The sequence below is a fragment of the Chiloscyllium plagiosum genome, unplaced genomic scaffold (genome assembly GCF_037043375.1).
Source record: "Chiloscyllium plagiosum isolate Xiang-an unplaced genomic scaffold, Cpla_swu_hap1 HiC_scaffold_31, whole genome shotgun sequence".
Classification (NCBI taxonomy): domain Eukaryota; kingdom Metazoa; phylum Chordata; class Chondrichthyes; order Orectolobiformes; family Hemiscylliidae; genus Chiloscyllium; species Chiloscyllium plagiosum.
The window spans coordinates 54802936-54829012 of NW_028270169.1; the positions used below are offsets into that span (position 1 = coordinate 54802936).

The 26077-nt window shown below is 40.1% G+C and overlaps 1 protein-coding gene across 3 annotated transcripts in view; it reads left to right on the plus strand.

Annotated features, from left to right (window-relative positions):
- The window catches only part of zzef1 (zinc finger, ZZ-type with EF hand domain 1), a 260425-nt gene that overhangs the window by 10077 nt on the left and 224271 nt on the right, over positions 1–26077 (plus strand). For all 3 annotated transcript variants that reach the window (XM_043718816.2, XM_043718818.2, XM_043718817.2), the window contains exons 2-5: positions 9896–10040; positions 12266–12460; positions 16637–16814; positions 23849–24048. In XM_043718816.2, the coding sequence (XP_043574751.2) occupies positions 9896–10040; positions 12266–12460; positions 16637–16814; positions 23849–24048 (718 nt within the window). The remainder of the gene's footprint in view (positions 1–9895; positions 10041–12265; positions 12461–16636; positions 16815–23848; positions 24049–26077) is intronic.

The window sequence follows — 26077 nt, forward strand, 5'->3', positions numbered from 1 at the left end:
AAGGATCCTTATCCATCCTGCTGTTCAGGTCAATGTGCTTGGTGATTGAATCCATGGATGAGTGCCAAGTTTGTAGGAATTCTCTGGCTGTCCTCTGTTTAGTTTGTCCTCTTATAGCCAGTGAGAAGCATGGCACTCATCCGCAGACTCTATCAACAAGCACGTTGACCTGGACCCAATATACCGGCCACTACAACGAACAACCGGAAGCAGCAGGAACAGAACCAAATAAATTCCAGATGAGACAGTACAGCGGCGCTTCACAGGAAGCTCCAAAGCACTGAAGATGTCACTGAGACAGGGCAGGAAACATCAGCAAATCAACTTCCCAGCTCGGGGAACATTTCCACAACCATGTCAACCTGCACCTGAGCTACAAATCTTTACACAAACCTTGAACACACAACCTTGTTTTTAATGTGTGTTCTTATATAATGTGTGTTCTTATAAGGGGAAGGACAAGGAGAAAAAGTCAGCAAATTGGAGTGGAGGTACAGATCTATTTGACTACTTGATCATATTCAAGAATGAATCGCCTCCTGTTTTTGTTTTCAGTTGTGAACAGAATACAAATCCAATAATGCCTTGAAATAATCATCCTAAAGATCAAGCTAAACACATTGTTCCACCAGAGTAACCCTCTGACTCATTCCTAGGGTGGCTCAGTGGTTAGCACTGCTGTCTCTCAGCACCAGGGACCTGGGTTCAGTTCCACCCTCCGTCTACTGTCTGTGTGGAGTTTCTGTGTTCTCCCCGTGTCTGCATGGGTTTCCTCTGGTTTCCTCCCATAGGCAAAAGATTAGATGGATTGGCCATGTCGAGGGGGTGGATTAACCATGGTAATATGTAGGGGTTACAGAGATCGGGTGAGGTGCTGGGCTTGGGTGGGATGCTCTTCAGAGGGCCAGCGTGGACTTGATGGGCCGAACAGCCTCTTTCCACACTGTAAGGATTCTATGATTTTCTTTCGTGTAAAAGGAAAAGAACAAGCTTGCATTTAGAACCTGCCTTTCACAAATACAGGTTGTGCCAAAGCTTGTTTTAGCCCATTGAATACTTTGGAAGTGTACTCATCGTTGCTGTAAGAAACCCATCAAACAGAAAGAAATGTCTGATAATCTCCAGGCTGTCTGTATTTAGCTTTAGTTGAATGATAAACATGAGCCCAGATGCCAGAGTTCCCCAAGTTTTTAAAAAAATGGGTCATTGGGATCTTTCGCCTCTGTGGATAGCCTCTCTAAATTTTTTTTAGTGCATAGACATCTGAGGTCTGTAACAGTAGTGACTTCTGAAACTGAAAGGCAGTGCATCAGCACACCAATAAGTATGTGAATTCTCAGAGCACTTGTTCAGCTGTGAACCTTCGCAGAAGCACTGGCATCCACTTGAGAGAATAACAGAGCAGCCATTTAATGTCTGATCCAAAAGCTGAGCCTCTGGTAATGTAGCGCACTCTCAGTACTGCAGTAGAGTTTGAGCTTAACTTATGTGCTCAGGTCACTGGAACCCTAGTTCACGATTCACTGACTGAGGTGATAGTGACTACTGCTGTCACCCAAAAGCTAAAGGCCAGGGATCTTTACATCTGTAAATAGTGCTTCAGGTGGTTGGATAGCCACAAAGTGAGTTGAGCTGCACTTCATCTTTCCTACCTACATCTTAATTTTTAGCTGTTTGATTCGTTGAGTCATTGTTTATTTGCAGAGAGGGAGAATGGACTATCTAGTGGGGTTTGTATGAAGGAGATGGTTCTGGGCATGATTAGTGCTTCAAGTAATATTGATGTAGGATTTTAAAAAAACACTATTTTGTATTTTAAAAGATATAATTTAGACAGGTCTTACCATTAACAGTGAAAAGAATTCAGTCTTTTTCCCAGCAATGTATTTTTCAGTCATTCCACCCAAGTGAAGTATCATTACTTCTATCTTAATCTTTTTAATATCTCACTGAACCGATGGGGTTGCAGATCTTTTCTTCATGTTTTTTTATGCATTCGCCAGCTGTGATTCTCTCTTATTACTGTTTCTGCCTGAGATACGCACATACCAGCTATTCCCTACTTCCTAACTGGATTTTATAAAAGTCCCTGTCTATATAACCTGCTAAAACCAATAAAGCTCTGAAAGACCAGACTGCCACAAACTCCTCGTATAAAGCTGTTCTTTCCAACTGAAACTGGTCTGTCTTTCCTTATGTCACAAAAGATCAACTTTGTGAACATTTGATCAATGAACTCTCCAGATAGCCATGTATCTCTATGTTTCACGTATCTAGTCATTTAGCTTCAACCACATGCTCACTTGGAAATGGTGTTTGAACTTAGTGTTCAAAAATGATTTTCTCACTTAGAGAATTCGCCAACACAGAACTGAAAACCAAAACCTTTTTTTCCTCCAAAATCAAATCCAAGTTCCCAAATGATAATATTATACATCTTTATCACAGAACTATGTGTAATGAGGTGAATAATGAAGGCAACCCATGTTTACTTTGTTGTTCTCTTCAGTTTTGCTGGCCACTGCGTTTGTCTCATACAACACTTATTCCATCTTTTGTACAGGTTGGAACAATGATTTAACTTGTAAGTGACCAGAGGGTAAATTCTTCAACTGTATTTGTTTATCCCATAGAGTCATAGAGATAAACAACATGTAAACAGACCTTTTGGTCCAACTTGTCCATGCTGACCAGGTATCTATATAAATCTAGTCCCACCTGCCAGCACCCGGCCCATATCCCTCCAAACCCTTCCTATTCATAAACCCATCCAGATGCCTTTTAAATGTTGTAATTGGACCAGCCTCCAATGCTACCTCTGGCAGCTCATTCCGCACATGCACCAGCCACTGTGTGAAAAAGTTGCCCCTTAAGTCTATTTTAAAACTTTCCCCTCTCACCCTAAACCTATGCCCTCTAGGACTCCCCACCCCAGGAAAAAGTCTTTGTCTGTGTATCCTGTCCATGCCCCTTTGGATTTTAGAAACTTCTATAAGGTCACCCGTCAGCCTCAGAAATTCCAGAGAAAATAGCCCTAGTCTATTCAGCCTCTCCCTTTAGCTCAAATCCTCCAACCTAGGTAACATCCTTGTAAATCTTTTGTGAATCCTTTCACATTTCACATCCTTCTTGGAGTAAGGAGACCAGAATTGCAAGCAATATTCCAATACTGACCTAACCAAAGTCCTGTACAGCTGCAACATGACCTGCCAACTCCTATACTCAATGCTCTGTCCAATAAAGGCAAGCATACCAAGGGCCACCTTCACTATCCTAGTCACCTGGAGACTCCACATTCAAGGAACTATGAACCTGTGCTCCAAGGTCTCTGTTGAGCAGTATTCCCCCAGTCCTTCCCATTAAGACAGTCTTGCTGTGATTTGCCTTTCCAAAATGCAGTACCCCACATTTATGGATGATAGCTATCTCGATTTGTCCTCCTGGTGTATTGTTTGTTTCATATGCTATATGAATTAAGATAACCTGAAATTTTGCTCTCTAGTTTTATCCGATCCACTCACTCTTAGATCTGTATTCTCTATTCCTTTCTGTTAGTGTTAACATATTTCACATTAATTCCTTCCTCTTGCCCACCTCTCCAGTTCACCACAACTTCCCAAATTTATGACACTGTCCCCACTATCTAGTTTTAAACCTGCTCTACTTCATAAGAATACCAATCCCACTACAGTTGGAGTCTAGATCATTCCAACGGTGTAGTTTACCTTCCCCAGGATTGGTGTCAGTGTTCCACTGGTCAGACAGAATGTTTGCCACCTCTTTGTTCTTTTGTTTGACATTTGGGCATAGCTGGCAAAGCTCATGTGTTGCCCATTACCAATTGCTCCCAACGAGCCGAGTGGCTTGTTGGGAGTGGAATCACTTGTAGCCCAGGCCAGAGGAGGGTGGCGAATTTCCTTCCCAAAGGCCACTTTTACAATAATCTACGACATAGTTACAAATTCCAGATTTATTATTTGAATTCAAATACCACCAGCTACCATGATGCATTTTGAACCCTGTCCCCCAAAGTAGAAGCCTGGATCTATGATTTACTACTCCACCATCTTCCCTATAAATAGCTAAAAGAAACAGCTAATTGTGTTCTCACAATGTGTACATAAAATGTTCACTTCACCAGCAGTTGTCCCTCATGCTGGATGCTACACACCATCAGAATTCAACAGCAGAGAGAACCAGGCAGGCACACCATACCCTCCAACAGGATGGCCTTAAACACATTCATTGAAAACTTTGCAAACAGGCCACTGCCAAACACAACAGAGAACTTTGTATTCGACTATCCAGGTTGCAGTGTTAAGCAGGAGATTCTCGATCAACTTCTGACAGAATATCAGACCCCACAAAGCAGTGATTCAGAGAAACCAGTGGTTAGTTCAGTTACTCTAGGTTTTAGATAAACTAGTTAGTTTATCTAAATTAATATAAACTATTTGTGTGAATATTTGAACAATGATTGTGTGCCATCAGCCAGTGAGTAGCTTCAAAGTCAGTAAGCCTTCACCCAGAGACTTGAGTTAAGTTGGCATTCCCTTTCAGAATGGAAGCACTGTTTGCCCTGAAAGGTTGGTAAGTGATATCGTAAAGTGGAATGTGTTCCACTGTGGGAGATATACGTAGCTGAAATGAACAAACACAAAATGCTGGAGAAACTCAGCAGGTCTGGCAGCATTTGTGGAGAGTGAAACAGAATCAATATTTTGAGTCCATTATGACACTTTGTTATTGATGTTCAACTCCGATCTGAATTTTTGGCACAAACATTTGGGATTGAAGAACCACAAAAAACCCACTCACCTCTCAAAACCCTAATCTTTCCCATTGCCCAAGCATTAGTTAGACAGGTGTGTATGAGCTCAAAAGAGAGAATTAAAGCTAATCTAGTATGACTGCGTAATGATGGAGCAGGAGGTATAATTTTCATTTTTATTCCAAACCTAACTCTGTAAGTACAGTAAAATGTTTTGTGCAGTGTCTTTAGGGATCCATTATAAAACATTTCATACTCTGATTCAAATGGAATGAGTAGTTGGGAAGGCACTTTAAGTCTTCATTATGTACTTATGCCTGGAGATATGTTATAAGTGAATTTGCCACCTCCATGCTCTTGTACAGCCAAACAGATCAACTGGCAGAGTGATTGCAGTCAAGTGTTACATTAATGAGGATTCATTAAAGCTTGGGTAATCTGAAGCTGCAAGTGTTGCACTTACATTATAAATACTTTGTGTCATCCTTTTGATTTTTAAAGTTCTATGTCTATCATGTAGATCGTCAAGTTTCTGGCAGTAAGCCCCACTGCACACATCAATTATCATGCAGTTGCATGATGTCTGCTTTCAGGAGCAGCGTAGCTAGGGAAAGATGGATAGGCAGTGCCAGCTTTTTTCACCCTGGTTGAGTTTGATCTCTTTGGGCTATCATTGCACGGTAAAGTATATTTTGTGGTGGCAATGCAAACAAATGGAGAAAGATACTAGGAGCTGATGAGTGAAGCCAGTGTGTGAAAGCATGAGAAACAAAGAAGGCTATTCAGCCAACAGTGTCTGTGCAGACTCTCTAAGAACAGCTCAGCTAGTCCCATTCCTCTGACCGTTCTCTGTAGACCTGCAGCATCTGTCCTCAGCTGCTTACCCAATGGGTCCATGCAGGATGAAGAAAGATTACAGGGAGCGGGTGCTACCTAATATGTGGGTATTGCAAGCTGAGCAGGAGCCCTTGAAACAAATGGCAACCACTGTGACCCCTCGTGCCTCCAGCAACATCTGGATGTTCCAGAGGTATGGATCCAGTGACAGAGCTGCATCATGGCCAGCAACCGAGATTTCTCAACCTACAAGGTGAAGCTGTAATGATGTCAGGTGAATCTGGACCATCTAAAAGGCATCCTGAAATGGAATGGGAAAATGAATTTCTGGTCCCAACTGTAAAAGATGAAAGCATTTGCCTTGTGTGTCACCAAAATATGTGGATAAGTGAAAAGGGGAGTTGGGTATGACACCACGTAGCAGTAAATTCAAAGACAGTTTTCCCTTGAGCAGCATGCTTTGGACAAAGAAAGTTGATGAGCCGAAGGCAGTTCTGAAAGCTCAATGGTCAGATTTTCCTAACGCAGCACCAAAAGGTACAGCCTGCACTGAAGCATAATTTTGCATTTGCCATCTTCTGGCAAAGCACAAGACGAATTAATTTACGAAGCAATGTCTGTGGCTGCTAACTCCTTATTCAAGACTTTATGAACACAAAATTAATGGCAATTCAGAGCATGTCACTTAATGCTTCCACACAAGCAAGATGAGTGGAATCTTAGTCTGAAGATATCTTTCATTCAAATTCAACAGTAACTGCGAGAAGTTTGCTCCCAGCGGCTCCTTCCAGGGTAGAAGGTGTCATGGTGCAATCTGAGATCTGGCTGCTGGCACCAACTTGACCTGGTAATCTGTCAGAAGCTTTCGTTCAGTTCTTTTCCTCCAAACAGGAACAAAGATTAGTTTGGCGCACACCTTGCAGAAATCATTGTGATCATTGAAACAAAGAGTGCAGCTCATCTAGTTTGCAATCTGCTTCCTAAACCTAAAGGATGTGGCAATCACCTGCTATCCAAGGTAGTTGTGTAGAAGATGATGGAAGGTACTGTGCCAACAAGTATTGGACCAAACCATGGAAATAAATATGAATGACAGTGGTAACCTTGGTATAATGCACTTGGCTGCATCATCACCAGGTTTACTCCTTTGCATTTGAGAAAGTATTCGCTGACTGGAACAGGCAAATGGCTTTGTGGTAGTGCAGTACACTGAACTATGTACTAGACTTTGTCCCTGTGCTTGATAATCTTCTGCACCTACCTGCCATGTATGAACTTGATGTTAAACCCTAATGACTGCCAGAGGAAGTGGTGGAGGCTGGTACAATTCAACATTTAAAAGGCATTTGGATGGGTATATGAATAGGAAGGGTTTGGAGGGATATGGGCCGGGTGCTGGCAGGTGGGACTAGATTGGGTTGCGATATCTGGTCAGCATGGACGGTTTGGACCGAAGGGTCTGTTTCTGTGCTGTACATCTCTGACTTGAAGTCAGAAAAACCCAGCAGCTAGAAAATAGCCAGAAAGGATGGACACCACCTAGTTACTTGAGTATGGAAAGCCTCACTGACTGCTGTAACTGTGATCTCGATGACCTCTGCTGGAGAGAAAGCTCCATCCAACAGGGTACACCTGATACAAACGTCATGTTCATGAAAGAGATTCCAACGACAGCAGGAGCACCCTACTCCTCACTGTCACTGGGAAGACCGATGCCCGAGTCAGTCTATCAAGACTCCACAACAACTAGCAACATAACCAGTGGCAAAATATGTTTTCAGCACAAGCAGATCCTCTTCTGACCGCTTGAAGAGAAATGCAGAGAGCAGCAACCTTATTCAAGCTTGTTCTTGTCAATCTTATTAAAGCACTTGAGACAGTGTGCAGGGCAGGCTTCTGCTGGATACTTGAGAAAATCTGCTGTCCTCCTAAACTTTGCAGTCTCTCACAATCTCTTTCCTTCTGTGATAGCGTGCGTGGCTCCACTCAGTTGGATAGCTGACAGGTCTGAGATAAGGGATAGGGTGAAACAGTACAGAAACTCCTCAAACATTCAAGACTAAAAAACCAAGACATCAATGTGGTATGACTAGTCTGAGAACTTCAGTGTACTGATGAATCTGTAAAAGATCAGCTCCAAAGACTTGTGCATAATTTGTCACGTGCTTGTGTCCTGTTCCCCCTCACCATCACTGTTAAGAAAACTGGGACAGGCTGCTCTGCCGCTGCCTGTAATCAGATTCAACAACGTGCCATGAGAAGCAGTTAGTAAATTTTGCGACCTTCCATTCACAGTGTCAATCTGCTACTTAAGAGCTCAGTGCATGCACTGAAGTGGCACCACCAGAGTGAGCGAATAAACCATAATCACTAATGAGGCAACCATCTGGAGCAGGATGGTTGACTCATTCAGGAAGGGCTCATGCCCAAAAACGTCAATTCCCCTGCTCCTTTGATGCTGCCTGACCTGCTGTGCTTTTCCCGCAACACATTTTCAGCTCTGATCTCCAGCATCTGCGGTCCTCACTTTCTCTTACATGGCTGAGCAAACGATTCAGTTCAAGAGCAATTAGAGTTGGGGCAACAAAGGCCAGTGTTGTCCGTTTTGCCTACATTCCATCAAAAAAATTAAAAGCCCTTTACCTGCATACTACTGGTGTGGTAAAGTTATTATACAGATATAAATTACAAATGTTGTGGAGTGTTATGAACTTGAGAGCTATATTAATTTGGGATTTTTTCCTGAAAGTTTGAGTTATCTTTTCAAGGGAAAAACCATCAGTCACAGTTTTGTAGATCAAATTATTAACTCAAATGAGCTAACTTTCACTGCATGCAAGTTATTTATCTCTTTACATCTCATCTGAGAGAACAAGAGAAAGGAAACTGAAGAACTTGAGTTGCTGGATCAAAAAAAAACAGTCTAGTTTATCTTCCGCATTCCTGGGTGGCACACAATGCCACAATAATGGAGTTGTTGACTAATTGTCGTAATCAATCTCTGTCAATTATTTACAATGGGCCTAGTCATGTCTCATCAAACTTCTGATAGAGATCTTTGGCCATTAATAGTGCAAACTCACCTCTTCCTCTCCAGTAGATGAATCTGCCACTATTTATTTTAGTGACGATTATCTGTCGATCTGAGGAATGTATCCCAAGTTGGATTCCAAGTAAGCAAAGAAAAGATTGACATATCTTCATTTCCTAAGGAGGGACAAAAGCAAAGGACAGCCAGTGGCATCTCACATGTAGGAGAAAGTGAGGACTGCAGATGCTGGAGATCAGTGTCAAAATGTGTGGTGCTGGGTAAGTACAGCCGGTCAGGCAGCACCCGAGGAGTTAGAGTTGACATTTTGAGCATAAGCTCTTCATCAGGATGAAGAGCTTATGCTTGAAACATCGACTCTCCTGTTCCTCAGGTGCTGCCTGACCGGCTGTGCTTTTCCAGCACCACACTTATTGACATCTCACATGTAGTCACTTATTTAAATGTAGGAAATTTGGCAGCCATTAAATGCACCACAAGGTGTCCCAAGCAGCAGTGAAATAGATGATCAGATCATTTAATTTTAAAAAAAAAAAGGGAAAGGTATTGCTTATTTACATTTTTCTGAGATGAAGCAGTTTGGTTTCATGCTTTATTTGAAAGACCGCACTTCCTACAGTGTAGCACTCCGAGTACTGCAATGGATTGAAAGTTTAGATTTTTGAGCTTTACTTCTGGATTCAGACTTTGGTTCATTCTCTGTGATTTGCTCTGGGGCTTGAGTGAGAGCAATTCAACTGAGCCAAGGCTGACCCCTTTTTTATGATTTCTACTTTTCTTTGCTAACATTTTTGAATTCATTGACAAAGTGATGGGTGTTCTCTTAAAAAAGAATTAAAAACTGCAAAACAAACTTAGATGTAATGACTGTGTGGAGTTTGCACGTTCTCCCCGTGTCTGCGTGGGTTTCCTCCGGGTGCTCCGGTTTCCTCCCACAGTCCAAAGATGTGCAGGTCAGGTGAATTGGCCATGCTAAATTGCCCGTAGTGTTAGGTGAAGGAGTAGATGTGTAGGGGTATGGGTGGGTGACGCTTCGGCGGGGCGGTGTGGACTTGTTGGGCCGAAGGGCCTGTTTCCACACTGTAATGTAATCTAATCTGTAATCTGTTCTGTACACAGTGATCAAAATTTATAGTCTAATCCTATTAGTGATAACTACTTGTAGTAATTTCTTCAGATGCTTTCTTCAGCTTTAGAGAATATCGTTGTTATATCACTTTCAATTGCTTTCTTGCCAGGCATTTGCTCAGTTCGATGCAGAAGGAGATGGCACAGTTGCTGTGGAGAACATGTTGGAGTCATTGAAAACTTCTGGCGGTGCCAATCTGCAGGGTGAATTAAGTCATGTGATTCGGCAACTACAGGGGTGCTCCCTCACACCAGGTAGCGATGCTCATTACTAAATTGCAATAATTAAAAGCTGTTACTTTATTTGTCTTTTCCTGTGAAGATAGACAAATGTTTCATCAACATTTCTGCTGTCACATTTGTGTTAATTATTCTCTTTTTTTTATATACACTTTATAAAAGCTATGAGATTCTTTTTGCATCTGCTTCTGCACTATTTCATATTCTGTTTTCTCACTTCTTGTCAAGTTTTTGGTGTTTTGTTGGCTTCCAAAATACTCCCAAACATCAGCCCAGTGTTTATTCTTTTAACATTAAGCGCTTCTTCTTTTGCGACAGTGCGGCTTACTTCATAACTCATGGATTGATTAAGTTTTTGTAATTTTAACAATGTGTTTTAAGTGTTTTGTACTGTTCCCTTTAAATGTTTTCCACTTTATTTATTGTCATGACCTTTTTAGTCTATTTTGTTAATCAATCATAGCTATCACTCCCCTTACACTATGAACTTGAATTGATTTAAATTTAAATTTTTGTTTGCCATTGGAATATGTTGCTTTCAAATTTAATATGGAATTCAGTTGTGTTATGATCGCTTTTTCCCAGAGAATCCTTTGCTGTGAGAATATCGATTTTAATTCTGCCTAATTGCACAATACTGATATAAAATAGTTTTATTTCTAGTTGGCTTCAGAATATATTGCTCCACAAAACTGTTAGAAAAGCATTTTGCAAACTCATCTTCCTTTGTATCGGTTTACCAAATTTTATTTGTTTATTGTTTGTGAAAATTAAAATCCCACATTATTATGACATTGCATTTGTTACAAGCTCCAATTTCTTTTTGCTTAATGCCCTGGCCAATGGTATAACCATTATCAGCAGGCTCCCTAAATCATTTTCTAAGCACCTCATTCCTAATCTCCACATGTAGTGATTCTGCTTCCTGATCTTTTCTCACTGATGTTCTTATATCAGTCTTTATTGTCAGGACTATCCACCTTTTCTATTCTGACAGAAATTTAGGAACTGTCCTAAGTCTTACAGTTCAACCTTTATCAATGCCTAATTTTTGAATTTTTTTCACATTTCTCTCTCATCTCACATGAATACCGATAGGTTGTATATTATGCAGACATTGCAGCCAAACATGGTTACTCTAACATGTACATTTGAGAGTCACTGTTAATGTGGGAGATCTAACTGTTAATTGTTTTCCACTTTCCTGGCTTCTCTTAGCAGACCTCAGATAGACTTGGGTTTGAGATTAATGTATAATACGTTCCAGTATTTTATTTTTGAAATTTTTTATTTTTGAAATGCCATTTGTACCTTGATCTCCCTTGACATCTTTTCTTAAGCCGTTAGAGAACCTCCTTTAAAGGTTCCTTGCTGCATACTTTGTGCTCCAAATGTTGCTTTAACCATGTTATTCTTCACATGAGTCTTTAGACCATCTCTATTTCCTTTGAACTGACTAGGAGGCCATTCAAGCTTTAACCCTCCATAGAATGGGGGTCTGGTATCCAGCATCTGGATTATATGATCAACCCATTTTGGCTATACCATATTGGCATCTCTGTGCCTGGAATATTTGATTTTCTGAGTACCTCAGTACCTTGTGCTACCATTAAGTTTTCATGATTTTCCTGAAGCAGCCTTGATTTTTGGTGACAAGTGGTCCACATATATTATTATTGTTCATTCCGTGTCTGATTTTCAGTGAGTACCAATATTTATTTTGTCCCTATATGGTAGATTCCATTAACTACACATCACAATTGTGAAAGAAATTATAAAATATTGACTCCTTTTTTCATATTTTTGACCATAAAGTCATTAGCCGCAAATATTTTTGGAAGACTGGCATCCACTTGAATGGTAGGAGCTGGGCAGGAGAGTTGCACATCTACTGTGTGTGCTTAATTCCTCAGTGGACTCTAATTGATGGGTAAAATTTCAGTGTTGCAACAAACTGGAAAATTGCCCAATAAGAAATTTATAACTTTTTTTAGTTGACCTATTGTTTGCCTTCAAAATGTTTTTAAAATGTCTGTCTATTTGGGATTGAAACGTAATTATTGTGGGGCTTTCTTTTTGTCAACGCTTGTTCTAACCAGCGTTGTTCCCAAGATGTACTATGCATTTTGCGAAGATGGGAAGTTGTCTTAGGTTTTCTGAGTGGCACATTGTAACTGGTTTTCATTCATTGTACATGGTTGCTTTTGTTTGCATTTATTTCTCTTATTTTCTTCTTCCAGGGTTTGTTGACATCTTTTCAAAAAACAAGGAGCGCATGGGTGTTCATGCTGCAAAAATCTTGCGTTTCCTCCACAGGAACCGAATTCCAAGTAGTGCAATTCCATTCCCTGTGATGGACAGTTACAACAACATCTGTGCCATGCGTTCCTCTGTTTTGAAAGATTGCCTAAAGCAGCTATTAGAGAAAAAAAATGGTAAGATGTTTATCGTTATATAGTATATATAACTGTTTTGGTGGCATGAGTGTGGCTTTTAAAAAAGTTATTCGTTTTGTCAAACATACTTTAAAAACAGTTAAAGGTCTTGGTTGGCTTAAACCTTTGTGAAGCTGTTTATGAGGGTAGTCCGGTGTTATGGTTAAGTATGTGTTTTCCCCGCATGGTTCCTCGTCTATTTTAACGTGTTTGGGATCTCACTACTTGGTCTCTGGCAATGCTTTTAAAAGTAGCAACAAAGCTGGTCCTACTGTCTGAGAACAATGTGCATACTGAACCCTTATTTCATGGGGTATGTTGGGGAGCAAGTACCCAGGGCCACTTTTTAGATTAGATTAGATTCCCTACAGTGTGGAAACAGACCATTCGGCCCAACCAGTCCACACCAACCCTCCGAAGAGTAACCCACCCAGACCCATTTCACCTAACACTATGGGCAATTTAGCATGGCCAATACACTTGACCTGCACATCTTTGGACTGCGGGAGGAAACCAGAGCACCCGGAGGAAACCCACGTAGACACCGGGAGAATGTGTAAACTCCACACAGACAGTCACCGAGGCCGGAATCGAACCCGGGACCCTGGTATTGTGAGGCAGCGGTGCTAACCACTGAGCCATTGTGAAAGAGCTCCAAACAACTTGGTCAATCATCAAGTCCATACCATTTTATGGTATGGATTGGCAGCAGATAACCGGGAAGGATAAGAAACTCAGCATCCTATGTGGCGAGGGAAACGGAGTTGATGTTTCCATTCCAATGTGACTGTTCTTCAGGACTGAAGAGAGATGGAAATGAGATGGGTTTCATGTTGTGGAGAAAATGGGGGAGAGTCAAGTGAAACAGAAGAACAGGTCGGGGAAAGGTTTGAGGATGAGAGATATTAAAGATTGAAGGTGGCAAGGAAAATGATTCGAAGTAATATATATATATATATACATATATGTGTGTGAAAGAGTCTAACTGTAAAACAATGACAGAGAGCAAAGTGATTTCCAGGGCACCAAGAGAACACTAGGATTCTGAAGAAGAAAGGTGATGAACCAGGAATGTAATTATGGAAAACTTAGAATAGCTGATGATTTTAGGGAAGAATTGTCAAAGTTTCTTAGCCTTGATCATTCCAGTAAATGATATTTATTTGCATCAGAATTCAAAGGGGCAGCCTAAATCATTTCAGGGATAAATTGCTGCGCTCAAATTCACGTTTAGGAGACCAGCAAGCTTAAACTGTTTATTTGACCCCCAGGAAATGTATAATGTTTGATTTTTGTTTCTGCAGAGAAGTTAATTTGTGACCGTTTAAGCTTGGTTTGATGTGCTACTTATATAACGTAATGATGCTAATGTGTGTCAGGGTCAGGCAGAGCTGTGATTCTCTCTTGTTGAATAACTGTATGATACACATCTAGACTCATTAATATTACAGTAACAATTTTCAAGTTAACATTGCATGGATTTTTTTTGCAAAGCATCTGACATCTGTAAAGATTTTGCTTTGTACACCCAGTATTTTCACTGCAGTTCAGTTTGTTAATTTGAACTTTTTTAACTAAGTCCATTTGAAGACAATCCATTAGCGTGTTGATGCGTTATATCTTAAAATTAACTGCATAAGATGTACCTTTATATTCAAATGCCTTCAGGGCCAGGCTTTGCTATAGCAGGGCCTCCTGTGGTACCTACCATTGAATAAACACATCCTTGCACATTTCAGCTCAAAATATTATTGTCTATTACTGTAGAGCAAGCTAATAATGGAAGAGTGAGCAAAAGAGGGCTTTTGGGACTTGAGTGAACAGAGAAAACAACTATGGAACTCTTTAAGCAGAAAGGTTGAAAGAATGTGAAATAAAGGGTTGAGCAGGAAGTAGAAATTGTTACAGGTAGGTACAATGTTGAACCAGGTGCAGAGAGGAAATGTAAACTGTTTTTAATTTTGGCATTTTTAAAACTGTCAACATCATTACTATCTGGAGAAATGAGACTTCACAAATAATTAATTTTCCATGCCAGAGAGGTGGTTAGATTCTTGTTAGTAAAAGGGCACTCCTGATGGGTGCGGTCTAGGGTGTGAGATTTATATATACTTATATATTTTTAGATATTTGCTTTTGAGTTTGGCTTTTGAAGTAGTGGCATGTGGGTTTTGGTCTGTGAGTATGAGGGGGTTTAATGATTAATTTGTCATTATTTCTGGACCCTTTTTTTAAAGAACCAGTATGGAAAATGGGAGACCCTGGGGATATTATGGGAGTTATTTTTGCATTAGAAGAATTTTGAGTGTGAAACAAATGTTGAGGCACACTAATTAGGTTTGACTTTAGAAGGAGCAGGTTTCTTTGGCAGTGGGCCAAACTGATAGCATGGAAAACTGTTGGTTCAAATTAGCAGAAGTCCTGGTTCAAGTTAGATGTATGAAACACTTACTCACAGTGAAAGAGATAGTTGAGAATTGTTAGGAAATAGATAGCCTAAGTGTAAGAATTTGATTTTGAAAGTTCCAGAGGTATTTAATTAGAACCTTGAGGGTGTTATTTGAAGTTATGTTAGTCTATAATCAGTTGTGTGACTAATTAAGGAAGAGGTTACGAAATTCTCAAGACAAAGAATTGAACAAAACTATTCAATCTTTCAAATTGTGTAATTTGTTTATTCTGTTTCACCTTTTTGTGTAATAAACTTCCGTTTTATTGTTACAATTGGATCTTACAAGCTTGTTTCGATGAAAGACCATTTAAAAAAAAACACCCTGTGATCTATCAAATCAGATTCAGGTTAGGATTTCATTCGTCCTGCAACATCATCAGCTGGATCACAGTATGAGTCTTAAGTCGCTGTGCCAAGTTTACTTCACATCAACTACGTGACATTCAATATTCCTAAAGAGTGAGACAGGGAGCAAAGTACTACATTTGCAAAAATATCAGCTGAATAGCGCAAATTACACAGTAATAGGATGTTGGCATTTAACCACGCCTGTGTATTGCTCCAAGTTGCTGTGTCATATAAACATAATGAAATACCATTGGCATTCCTATTGTTTTGACAGCCTAATGAAATGACCCGTTATAATTCACTTGTTATCCAAATCGCCATAGAATCTTAGATAATTTTAACACACATGCCAACGTTTTGATTCTGGTCCTATTTTGTAATGGAGTTGATGGGAGTTCAGATACATGCTATCCTGTTCTACAGCACTGTCTGTTGATAACACTGACTACCGATGACTCCAGGTCTCTCCAAGGACATTCGACATCCTCCATCCCTGACCTGATTCCCAACACCCTTTCATCACAAAAAATAATCGTGCTCGCAATGATCATGCATGCCTCCCCTCCAGTCCCCCGTTTTTTCCCAAGCTCAGGCCTGACCCTTCTGAGCTGTCTCGGTACTTAGCCATCTACCTGATAATGTGTCCTCTTCCACACCCAGCTGGCATTGTGTCACCACCTCACCTGTCTCAAACTGCTGGCCACCTCCCACCTCATTTGGACCCTGGTGTGAAAATCTGTATTATTTGCAGGCATGAGAATTACACACATTGGAGTTTATTTTAGCTCGTGAGTTTGAGTCTCACTCCGATTGTCATTGCAGATTTTGAAACAACTAGATGTATCCCATGATTTGACAAGCAGTTTGGTAAATACGTCCCAAAACAAGATAACATAAGTTATTCAACTCCGATTGAAACATCATTTGGAGTTTGTTTGAATATCTGTGTTTGGAAGTTTTTTTTAAAAAAGTTATTTAATTTGATGACTTTAAACTCTAAGTTAGTTTCTTGTATTGCGAGGGATAATACAAGAAACTGGACGTGGGTATTGTGACATTAAAAGAACCAACAGAAACTGATAACAGCTCACTGATGTATATACCGATTACATTCAGTGCCTGATTTGACATTTGTTATCCATGTCATGCTTCAAATAACCTGAGGTAAGATGTAGTCTGAAACACTTATGCCCTCAGGTCACGTTGTAATCTAGTGGTGATATCGCAAGCATGCCTCTTAAAGATATAAAGACAGACTAACTGTAACTCCTCCCATAATGGAATTCAGGAAACCATGGATAAGCATTCATAAACAGCTGTGTATTTTTGTTTGAATTGTGTCTAATAAATGTAATGTATTTCTCAACTCTTTACAGAGCAGACAATTCAGTGTTCTACAGATAGCGATCGAGAGCTAGATAAGTTGAAGATGATAATCAAGTGCTACACCACCATAGAAGCATCTTCAAACTCTACAGATATTGACAAGATGACCAATGGAGAAACCACTTCTTATTGGCAATCAGATGGGAGTTCTTGTTCACACTGGATCAGGTGGGCAGACCAATCATAGCAGAAACCTTACATGTAAATGCTCATATGGGGATCACTTAGCTCAACTGGCTGGACAGCTGGTTTGTGATGCAGAGTCATGCCGACAGCATGAGTTCAATTCCTGCAATGGTTGAGGTGCTCGTGAAGGAACCTCTTTCTCAAGCCCTCCCATCTCTAATGAGACAACATCCCTATGGTCCTTTATAGCTATGGCAACTTCACCTTTTACCTTTGTATTTTGCTTGTAGGAACGAATATTTGTTTACAGAAGAACCTCACTTATGAGATGATCGGGCGTTATTTCATTCGGATAATTGATTATTCGGTTAATTGATTTAATGCATTTCCTCTGGGGTTCTGTTAAGTCTGCTCCCTGTCCAGGAGACTAGGCAGCAGCAGCAGCACCTCGTGCGAACCCCTGCCCCTCCCCCAACCCTGTCCAACACCACCTCCACCGTGGACCCCAACCCCGTTCAACGCCGTCCCCACCCCCTGACCCCAACCACAACCCTGTCCAACACCGCACCCAACCCCATCCAGCCCATGCCTGGCCCCAAACCCATCCAACACTGCCCCCAACACGGTCCGTGCCGCCAACGCCACCAACCTGCTGCGCCCCTGTCCAGCACTGCCCCCCCCAGGGGCAGCCGGGCTCTACACCAACAACAAGACTGCTGCTGCTCCTGCCTTTTGAGGGGTGAGTCTCCAAATACCATACTCACGCACACCTTTTTACTGTGACTTTTTGGTAGGTTCCACCTTTGTCCTGTACAGGACAGTATTGGTGAGATTACCTGGGGAAGAGGGGGTTAGGGTACACGCCTGTGTGGGGAGAGAGAGAGCGGGAGGTCAGTCACTTGGAGACAGTGCCTGGACTCCCATCGATGTCCTGGACTGTTCTCAGCAGCATTTCAGTATCCTTCGGATAATCGATATTCGGATAATCAAGGTTCCTCTGTAGTTCTCAGACTAAATTGAGTTTGAGTCATAAAGATTGAAGTAATTTAATCATTTGTGCCATTTTAAGGGAATGGAAAAATAAAAGTTTCCAAGTTTGCCAAATATATAAAGAATTAAAGTAAAATGAATTTGTAGATCTGTTTCAAGTTAAAACATGCTTTCTGGATAAAGGGACTTGAGTACAAATTTATTAAAAGGCAACCTTAGTACTGATACAGTGCTACAAGCAAAGATTTATATTTTTAAAAAATTACAAGTCATAGGCATCATTGGTAAAGCTAACGTTTTTGCCTATCTCTAACTTTCCTTGTGAAGACGCTGGTGGACCTTACATTGCTTGCTAGGCTAGTTCAGAAGGTGAAGAATTTTCATGACCCTGACGAAAGAAACCCCACTATTCCATGAGCCATGGCAAATGTAAAAATGGCCAATTGAATCGCCAAAATGGTTACATTGCTTGATCTTGATGCTGTCTAGGGCAAAAGAAATTCACACCAGGTTTCATTAGTAAACAAGAAAAACCTTATCTTATAAACAAGCGTATCCTTTAACAAGTGGTTGAAATTGATTAAATATAAACCGAAACAACTGTGGATGCTGTAAATCAGAAACAAAAATGGAAGTTGCTGGAAAAGCTCAGCAGATGCGGCAGCATCTGTGAAGAGAAATCCGTTAACGTTTTGGGTCCGGTGACCCTTCCTCGAACTTCTCAGATGCTGCCAGACCTGCTGAGATTTTTCAGCAACTTCTGCTTTTGTGGCAAAATTTATTATTCACTTACTACACATTTAAACTATGTCACCTTTAAACCCAAACATGCACACTTTCATTCACAAATAAGATAGACATAAGATAGATGCAGCTCTGTAGAAATATTATGGGTGGGAAATATAGGAAGAAAGACTCTTGTGGATCAAGAGTCCAAAATGTGAGGGTGGAATGAAGTAATTTTCTCTCAGTTCTTTTGTTTTTGACATGATGTCACATGATTGGCTGCAGAGTATGGATGATCTTCAATTGAGTAGACAGTCAGTTAGACCTAGGTCTTTGCTTAAGTTGGATATTCTTCTTTTCAAAGCCTATGAGGGTTGCTTTTTTTCCTTTATTCTGAGGATGAGAAAGCGAGTCCTGTCATTACTTGTAGATGTCTTTCCAGATGTCTTGAGTACAACTACCTTTCTCAATTCTGTGACCAATGATAATTTGAAAATTGAATAGCTGTTGCTCAGCACCTGTTAATTCCAAAGCTACCTAGTGCCAGCTTGTCTCTTAAAAAGTATCAAATCCAGTATTTTTTTAAAGTAGTTATATGACTCTCTCTAACCAATAAATGAACATCTCACAGATCTATGTTTGACCTTGGAATTGTTTTTTGAAAAAAAAGCACATTTGGTGCATTCTCTGCAAACAGCAGTGTCCAAATTTCCATTTTTTTTTCCCATGTTAATTTTCAAAAACATTTATGTAGTCTTTACCGAATTAAACAGATTGCTGAGAATCTAACATCCCCTATAGCTGACCATGATTTGGAGATGCCAGTGTTGGACTGGAGTGGACAAAGTCAGAAGTCACATGAAACCAGGTTTTATCACTTCACTTGAGCAAGGAGGGGCACTCCGAAACCTTGTGATTTTAAATAGAATTGTTGGACTATAATCTGGTGTTGTGTGACTTCTGACCGATTGGTGAGGCCAGGCAGATGTCCTTCTTGAAATGACTTTAGTGAATCTGATGGGTTTTTACAATAATTCAGCACTTTTATTGCTACCAATACTGATTTCTGTTCCAGGTTTATTCTACAATCCTATATTTGAATTAAAATTTCGCATCTGCCATGCACATGAAAATTAGGAATCAGTAAATCATTTAGCTTCTCAAACCTGAGTTTTCATCCATTAAGATTGGGACTGATCTTCTACTTCAGCTGCCACTGTGTCACTTCTTAACTGTGTTCTTTCTGAGTGCAGTTAAAATAATCTTTGCTCTTTTATAACTATCAAAATTAATAACCTCACACTTCCCTACCTTGTTGTTACATCTGCCCACTCATTTGATCTACTGTATCTCTTTTGCATACTCTTGCAACTCTTCTCTAAAGTTACATACCCATTGAGCTTTGTGTTGTTGGTTCTGATGGATTTATTTTTGTGTTCCATCAATTACAGTTGCCAAGTTACCAATGATCTGTTTATTGCTTAAAAATGTGTTGCTGGAAAAGCGCAGCAGGTCAGGCAGCATCAAAGGAGAAGGAGAATCGACGTTTCGGGCATAAGCCCTTCATGCCCGAAACGTCGATTCTCCTTCTCCTTTGATGCTGCCTGACCTGCTGCGCTTTTCCAGCAACACATTTTTAAGCTCTGATCCCCAGCATCTGCAGTCATCACTTTCTCCTAATGATCTGTTTATCACTATTTTCTAATTTCTGTAATGAGAGAATAATGCAACTGTTCAAAATAGTGGCATCTGGGCCCAAGTACCTCCAGGGAAACGAAATACACATGCGGGAGAGAGGAATACAGGTAATGCTGATGGTGTTAAGGTGAGGTAGAATGAGAGGAACATATATTTTTTTCTCTTTTTGCAGTGGAAGACACTGGTTTTGCACCAGAAATAGTGGATAACTATGGCCCTACTATTTTACATAAGCTTTTTTATCCTTACTCTGCTTGCTTTCTGTTAACCAGTCTTCCATCCATGATGATGTTATGCTTAATCCATGGGCTCTTATCTTACATATTAATCTTTTGTATGACCCCTTACGGAATGCCCTTTTGGAATCCGGGCATGCTATATCTATTGGTTTCCCTTTATCTAATCCTCAACAATCTCCAATATTTGTCAGCCAAATTTATTTTAATGAGACTGTTAATTTTGTCTGTTTATACTCTGATTTGCTACTTGCACTAAGGCTTCTTAATGACTTATATCAGAGTATTTACTCTGTAGTTCTCTTGTTACTCTCCCCTTCCTTGAATAATGGTGTTGCATTTTGTAACTTGCAATTAACTGTGACAAAGAGAAACCATTCTCGAATTTGAGGAATTTCAGAAAATAATATCTAGTGCATACATTGTCCTTTCACCTGCCTCTCTAATATTGCTAAGATGCAGGCTATCAAGTCCTGGAGGTTTGTTTTCATTAGCTCCATGGCTATTTGTTTTTTCTGTATGTTTGTGTCTTCTGTGAAAACAGAAACAAAATGTCTCTAATTCTGAAGAGGAGTCTTATTGGACTTGAAAAATTAGCTGTTTCTCTCTTCACAGATGTTGTCCGACCTCCTGAATGACTCCATTTTTATTTCAGGTCTCCAGCATCTGCAGTATTTTGCTTTCAATAACAAATAATAAAAGTAATAATAATAATTATAATGAACTAATTTATAACAATACAAAACACTTCCTTTCACCTAACACCATCAGTATTACCTCTGTTCCTTACTCCCTCAGGTATAGTTAGATTCCCTGGATTTACTTGGGCCTGGGTGCTATTACACAGAACAGGTTGCATAATTTTGTCATTACTTTTAGTACTGCAAACGACTAAGTAACAAATCTAATCATGACCACAATGTATCTGTAATCCCTTTGGCAGACATCAGGAACTCAGTACTGTTCTTGGCCCTTGAGGTATGGATCTGAAAATACAACTAGAGCAGTTAGCTTCAAGATCTAAATAATCAACCTTTGATCATTTTCAAGCTCACTTAGATGAGATTCCCTAAAGTGTGGAAACAGGCCATTTGGCCCAAGAAGTCCACACTGACCCTCCGAAGAGTAACTCACCCATTTTCCTCTGACTAATGCACCTGACACTATGGGCAATTTAGCATGACCTGCACATCTTTGGACTGTGGATGGAAACCAGAGCACCCGGAGGAAACCCACACAGACACGGGGAGAATGTGCAAATCCACGCAGACAGTCTGAGGCTGGAATCGAACCTGGGTCCCGGCTAACCACTGAGCCACCGTGCCACCCCAAGTTCAACTTAGTTCAAAGTTTGTTTATCCTTTCATGGAATGTGGGAGCTACCAGCATGGAAAGCATTTATTGTTTGTACCTAATTGCCTACGAACAAAGGGACCATTTCAGAGGACAGTTAATAGTCTACTACCTTGCTGTCAGTCCGGTGTCACATGTGGGTCAAACCAGGTAAGGATGGTAGATTTCATTATTTAAAGAACATTTGAGAGTCAGGCCAATTGAAAATAGTTATTATCATAATTAAAATTGGTTTTATACACCAATTTTATTCTTTGAATTTACGTTCCATTAGCTGCCTTGGGTGAGATTTGAACTCATGTTCTCAGAGTATTCATTTGGGCTTCTCGGTTGATAGTTCAATGACACTACCACTATGTCACCATCCTCCTCCTCCTCCTACCATCTCAAATAAAAAGAGAGAAAATATCAAGAAAGTGAGAGTGCAATGTAAAACCTTAGTTGCTCCCAGAAATGTATCTACCCAGTGCTAATTTGCACGGTTCTCAACATGGTGTCAGAAAGCTTCGAGAGAATCTCAGATCTGCCTGATCCTTTTGCACTTATGTCTATAACTGAGTTTCACATATAACATGACTTAGGTAGAATTTATGCAATAACATGAATTATGCCTCTAGAGAGGAAAAAAATCAAGCACCACACTTTTGGGCTTATGTAAGTAGCTTTGTGTGCTGGTTTGCTGCTGCATGAGATTCTGTAAACTGATGACTCTGAGGGTTGCAATTTAAATCCCATTGCAATCTGTGTTTTGTACCACCACTCTGATTGCTGGCGAGCTCAATATGATCATTTATTGGGCAATCTAACCCATGAAAATGTTACAATTTTTCTTAAAAGCATGGGGTGTTCCTAAACTCTGGTGTTCTGTGGTATCTTTTCAAAGTCCACCCTTGATCACAATGGCTTGGGACTACCTCTGCTTCATTTCTTGATTTCTTCCCATGGCCGCTCACCCAGTGTCATTGCTTCATCAGGCATCTTATATAGACATGCTCACATAATTATCTTATATTTACCTTTTATATTTATATGTTCCCTTTGTATAAATGTCAAGTGTTTTTTTGTTTTACCCATCATTGCCCCAAGCAAGGTCAGTTTGTATGCAATTCCAGTAGTTCGGTGTCAGATCTGGAATGAATTTGGGAGAGAGGAGTGCATTAGACTTTGGTCTATAGGACAGTTAGGTTATGTCTGGCAAAGGTACGTCGCTGGTTCACCATGACACCAAGGCTTAAGGGACCAGATTTATAATGAAAGGCAAGAGATGCTGGGCTGGATTTCGTTGAATGGACATAGTTTAAGGGTCAGATTAATAAACAAAATAAATATTGACAATTTTAATGGGTAAATATGTAGAAGTCAATGTGTTGACCACCAATTTAAAAAAGGGGAAACTAAAAAGATTATTTTTCCAAAATGTAACTGATGTATGTTCCTCCATTGCATTTAGAAATATCCTGCATAATTAAGATTTAAAAAGAAGGTAAAGCATGAGGGGAAAAAATAGAACTAATTTGGGAAGACAAAACCAAAATGTACAAGACCTGTCCCTGAGAGGTGTCTAGATTTGGTAAGGGCCCAGTGACCCCTCTTTTGCTGTTTTTTTTTCTGTTTGTACCACACTGTTATGGCTGTTATCACATTGATTGTACCGTTTATCAAAAAAGATTGGGTAAACCATTGAGCTCTGACTTCAATCTTTAATGAATGGCATCCCCTGAAATAATAACTTTGCTTCACTGGTACTAACTTCCCAAGTGTCTCCAGTACTGGCTGATTTTGAGTTTCAGTATCAGTTCCTTTAATAAGCTGTCGTCAAAAGATGTGTCAAAAGTTAATTTCTTTCTTGATGTCTGTCGTCACCTCTCCCTGCTCAGAAAAAAAATCAGTGTACTGATATTGGGACAAATTGTCAAACTCTGGACTGTGGTGAGAGGTTCAGGAAGAAGAAATTAAATGCAGTTCTCCAGCTTGGTGTAAATGCTTTATTCGTCAAATGTACACTACATATATATGTCTAATTTTCAAACAGAAATTTTCTAAGTGTGAATGAACTTGCTCTTTATTTTGTAGGTTGCGGTTAAAACCTGATGTCGTACTGAAGCACCTATCAATAGCAGTGGCAGCTAGTGATCAAAGCTACATGCCACAACAGGTCACTGTATCCTTGGGGAGGAATCCCAGCAATCTGCAGGAAATCCGTGATGTCCGTATTCCCAGTAACATGACTGGATACGTCACTCTGCTGGACAATGCAAACGTCAACCACCCAAGTAATTGTACAGAGCTTTGCTTTTGGTTGAAATCCAGGGTATAAACAAACTGTCTGTTTAATCTTGCATTGCGTTCAGCATGTATGCAGTATACATGGTTTCTAATACAGGCCGAGATTAGAGTGTAATCTGAAGATTAATTCTGACATGCTGGGTGACACAGACTAAGTTATAAAATTCATAATGTTTAGCTCGTGCATGAACCGAAATAGCACTTTCTCTTAGGCACTGCAGCAGCTTGCTTGATTCATTCTGTTTAATTTGACCAAGTTCTTCCAAATGTAACTCTTGTAGCAAGGGAGGGAAAGTGGCTACCTTGGAATTGAATATTGTGGCTGGGCATTGATAGGTAAAATAAAATGGTTCAACTCAAATTTATATAGTGATTGCGCAATCTATATTTTTTGGAGGGGCTAATAACTTGTACAGAATTGTAGATTAAATGTGGTCTATTTTGGAACTTGTGTGAAGTCCTGCATTGTCATCCTTTCAGAAGGGAATTGAATAAATGAGAGAGAAAAAGTACAGCAATACGTGGAAAGCTGAGGTGTGAAGGGATTGAGTTGGATTTGAAAAGATAATGGTAGAATGGCCTCCTGTACTGTACAGTTATATAACGCCTTGAGTACGTCCATGCAACATACAAGACTAAAATTTAAATTTTGGATAAAAAAGACTTGATACTTCAATTTACGCACATGAAGCATGCAAATTTTGTATAACAGTAAAAATGTTGTAAGAGGCATTAATTTCCTGTGTACTGTTTTTCTAATGGGAAAGTACAGGTTTACTTGTGCATGTACGTTGACGACTTCATTCCCATGAAGGGCTTATGCCCGAAATGTCGATTCTCCTGCTCCTTGGATGCTGCCTGACCTGCTGCGCTTTTCCAGCAACACATTTTGAGCTTCATTCCCATGTCACCTTGATGAGCTAGCCAAGCTTCTTTATTCTGGTTTTGAAAAAAAAAAATTGACTGTAATTTTTCTGAACTGAAACTTCTGGCATCCTCTGGGCTTTGAATATATATCTTCATCTCTAGAGTTAAGAGTTTTCAATGAAAGCTGCACTTTTGGAGCAGTTGCGGTTTGTGAAGTTTATTCTCAAGCTACCTGTTGAAAAGCGAAATAGTTTTCCCTTACTCATGAAGCTTCCTCGCTTTCTCCATTCCGTAATGTAACGGAATCATACAGTAGAGAGAGAGGCCCTTCAGCCCATCAAGAATCATTACTGACCCAGAATAAAGGCACTCCTGGAGACCCAGTGACTGCAACACGATTGAATTTTACATTAGTTTGAAAGGGAAGGAAGTTGGGTCGAAGACTGGTATTTTAAACTATGGGCATGAAAGCTGGTCTGGCTGAAGTGAACTGGCACACGATGGAAAGATCAGTAGAAACACAGTAGCAGACATTTAAGGACCACTTGAGAAAACTCAATAAGGGCTTACCATTCATGCTTAACTAACTCATTCAGGGAAACATCAACATAAGGAAAAAGCATATAACTGCACAAAGACAAGTGGCATGTTAGATGATTTGGTTAGAATATAAAGAATGCCAGTGTTTAAAATGTTAGTCAGGAGGAAGAAATTAGAGCATGAGGGAACTAGCTAGAAATGTAAAAACTTAGCAAGAGTTTCGACAAGTATCTTAAAAGAAAAAGAGGAAATAGAGTTTGTTGGTTCTCTAACAGAGAGTGAGGAATTAGTAGATAAGGAAATGGTAGATGAAAAGAACAAATGTTCTGCTCTGTCACTGTTGCGGATACAAAACTCTTCCGCTAATAGCGATAAGTATGCAAGGAGGAGGGAGAAAGGAACTTGGTGAAATTACAATCATGAAGGAAGTGGAACTCGGCAAACTGATGTCGCTGCAGGCTGTCAGGTCTCTGGGTCCAGGTGGGTATCACTCTAGCATCTTGATAGAGGTTGCCAGTATGGTAGTTGATGTGTGGGTATTAAAGGTTCAGGAAAGGTTTCAAAAAGGTGGGAAGTAACAAATATAATCCCTCTATTCAAGAAGGAGGG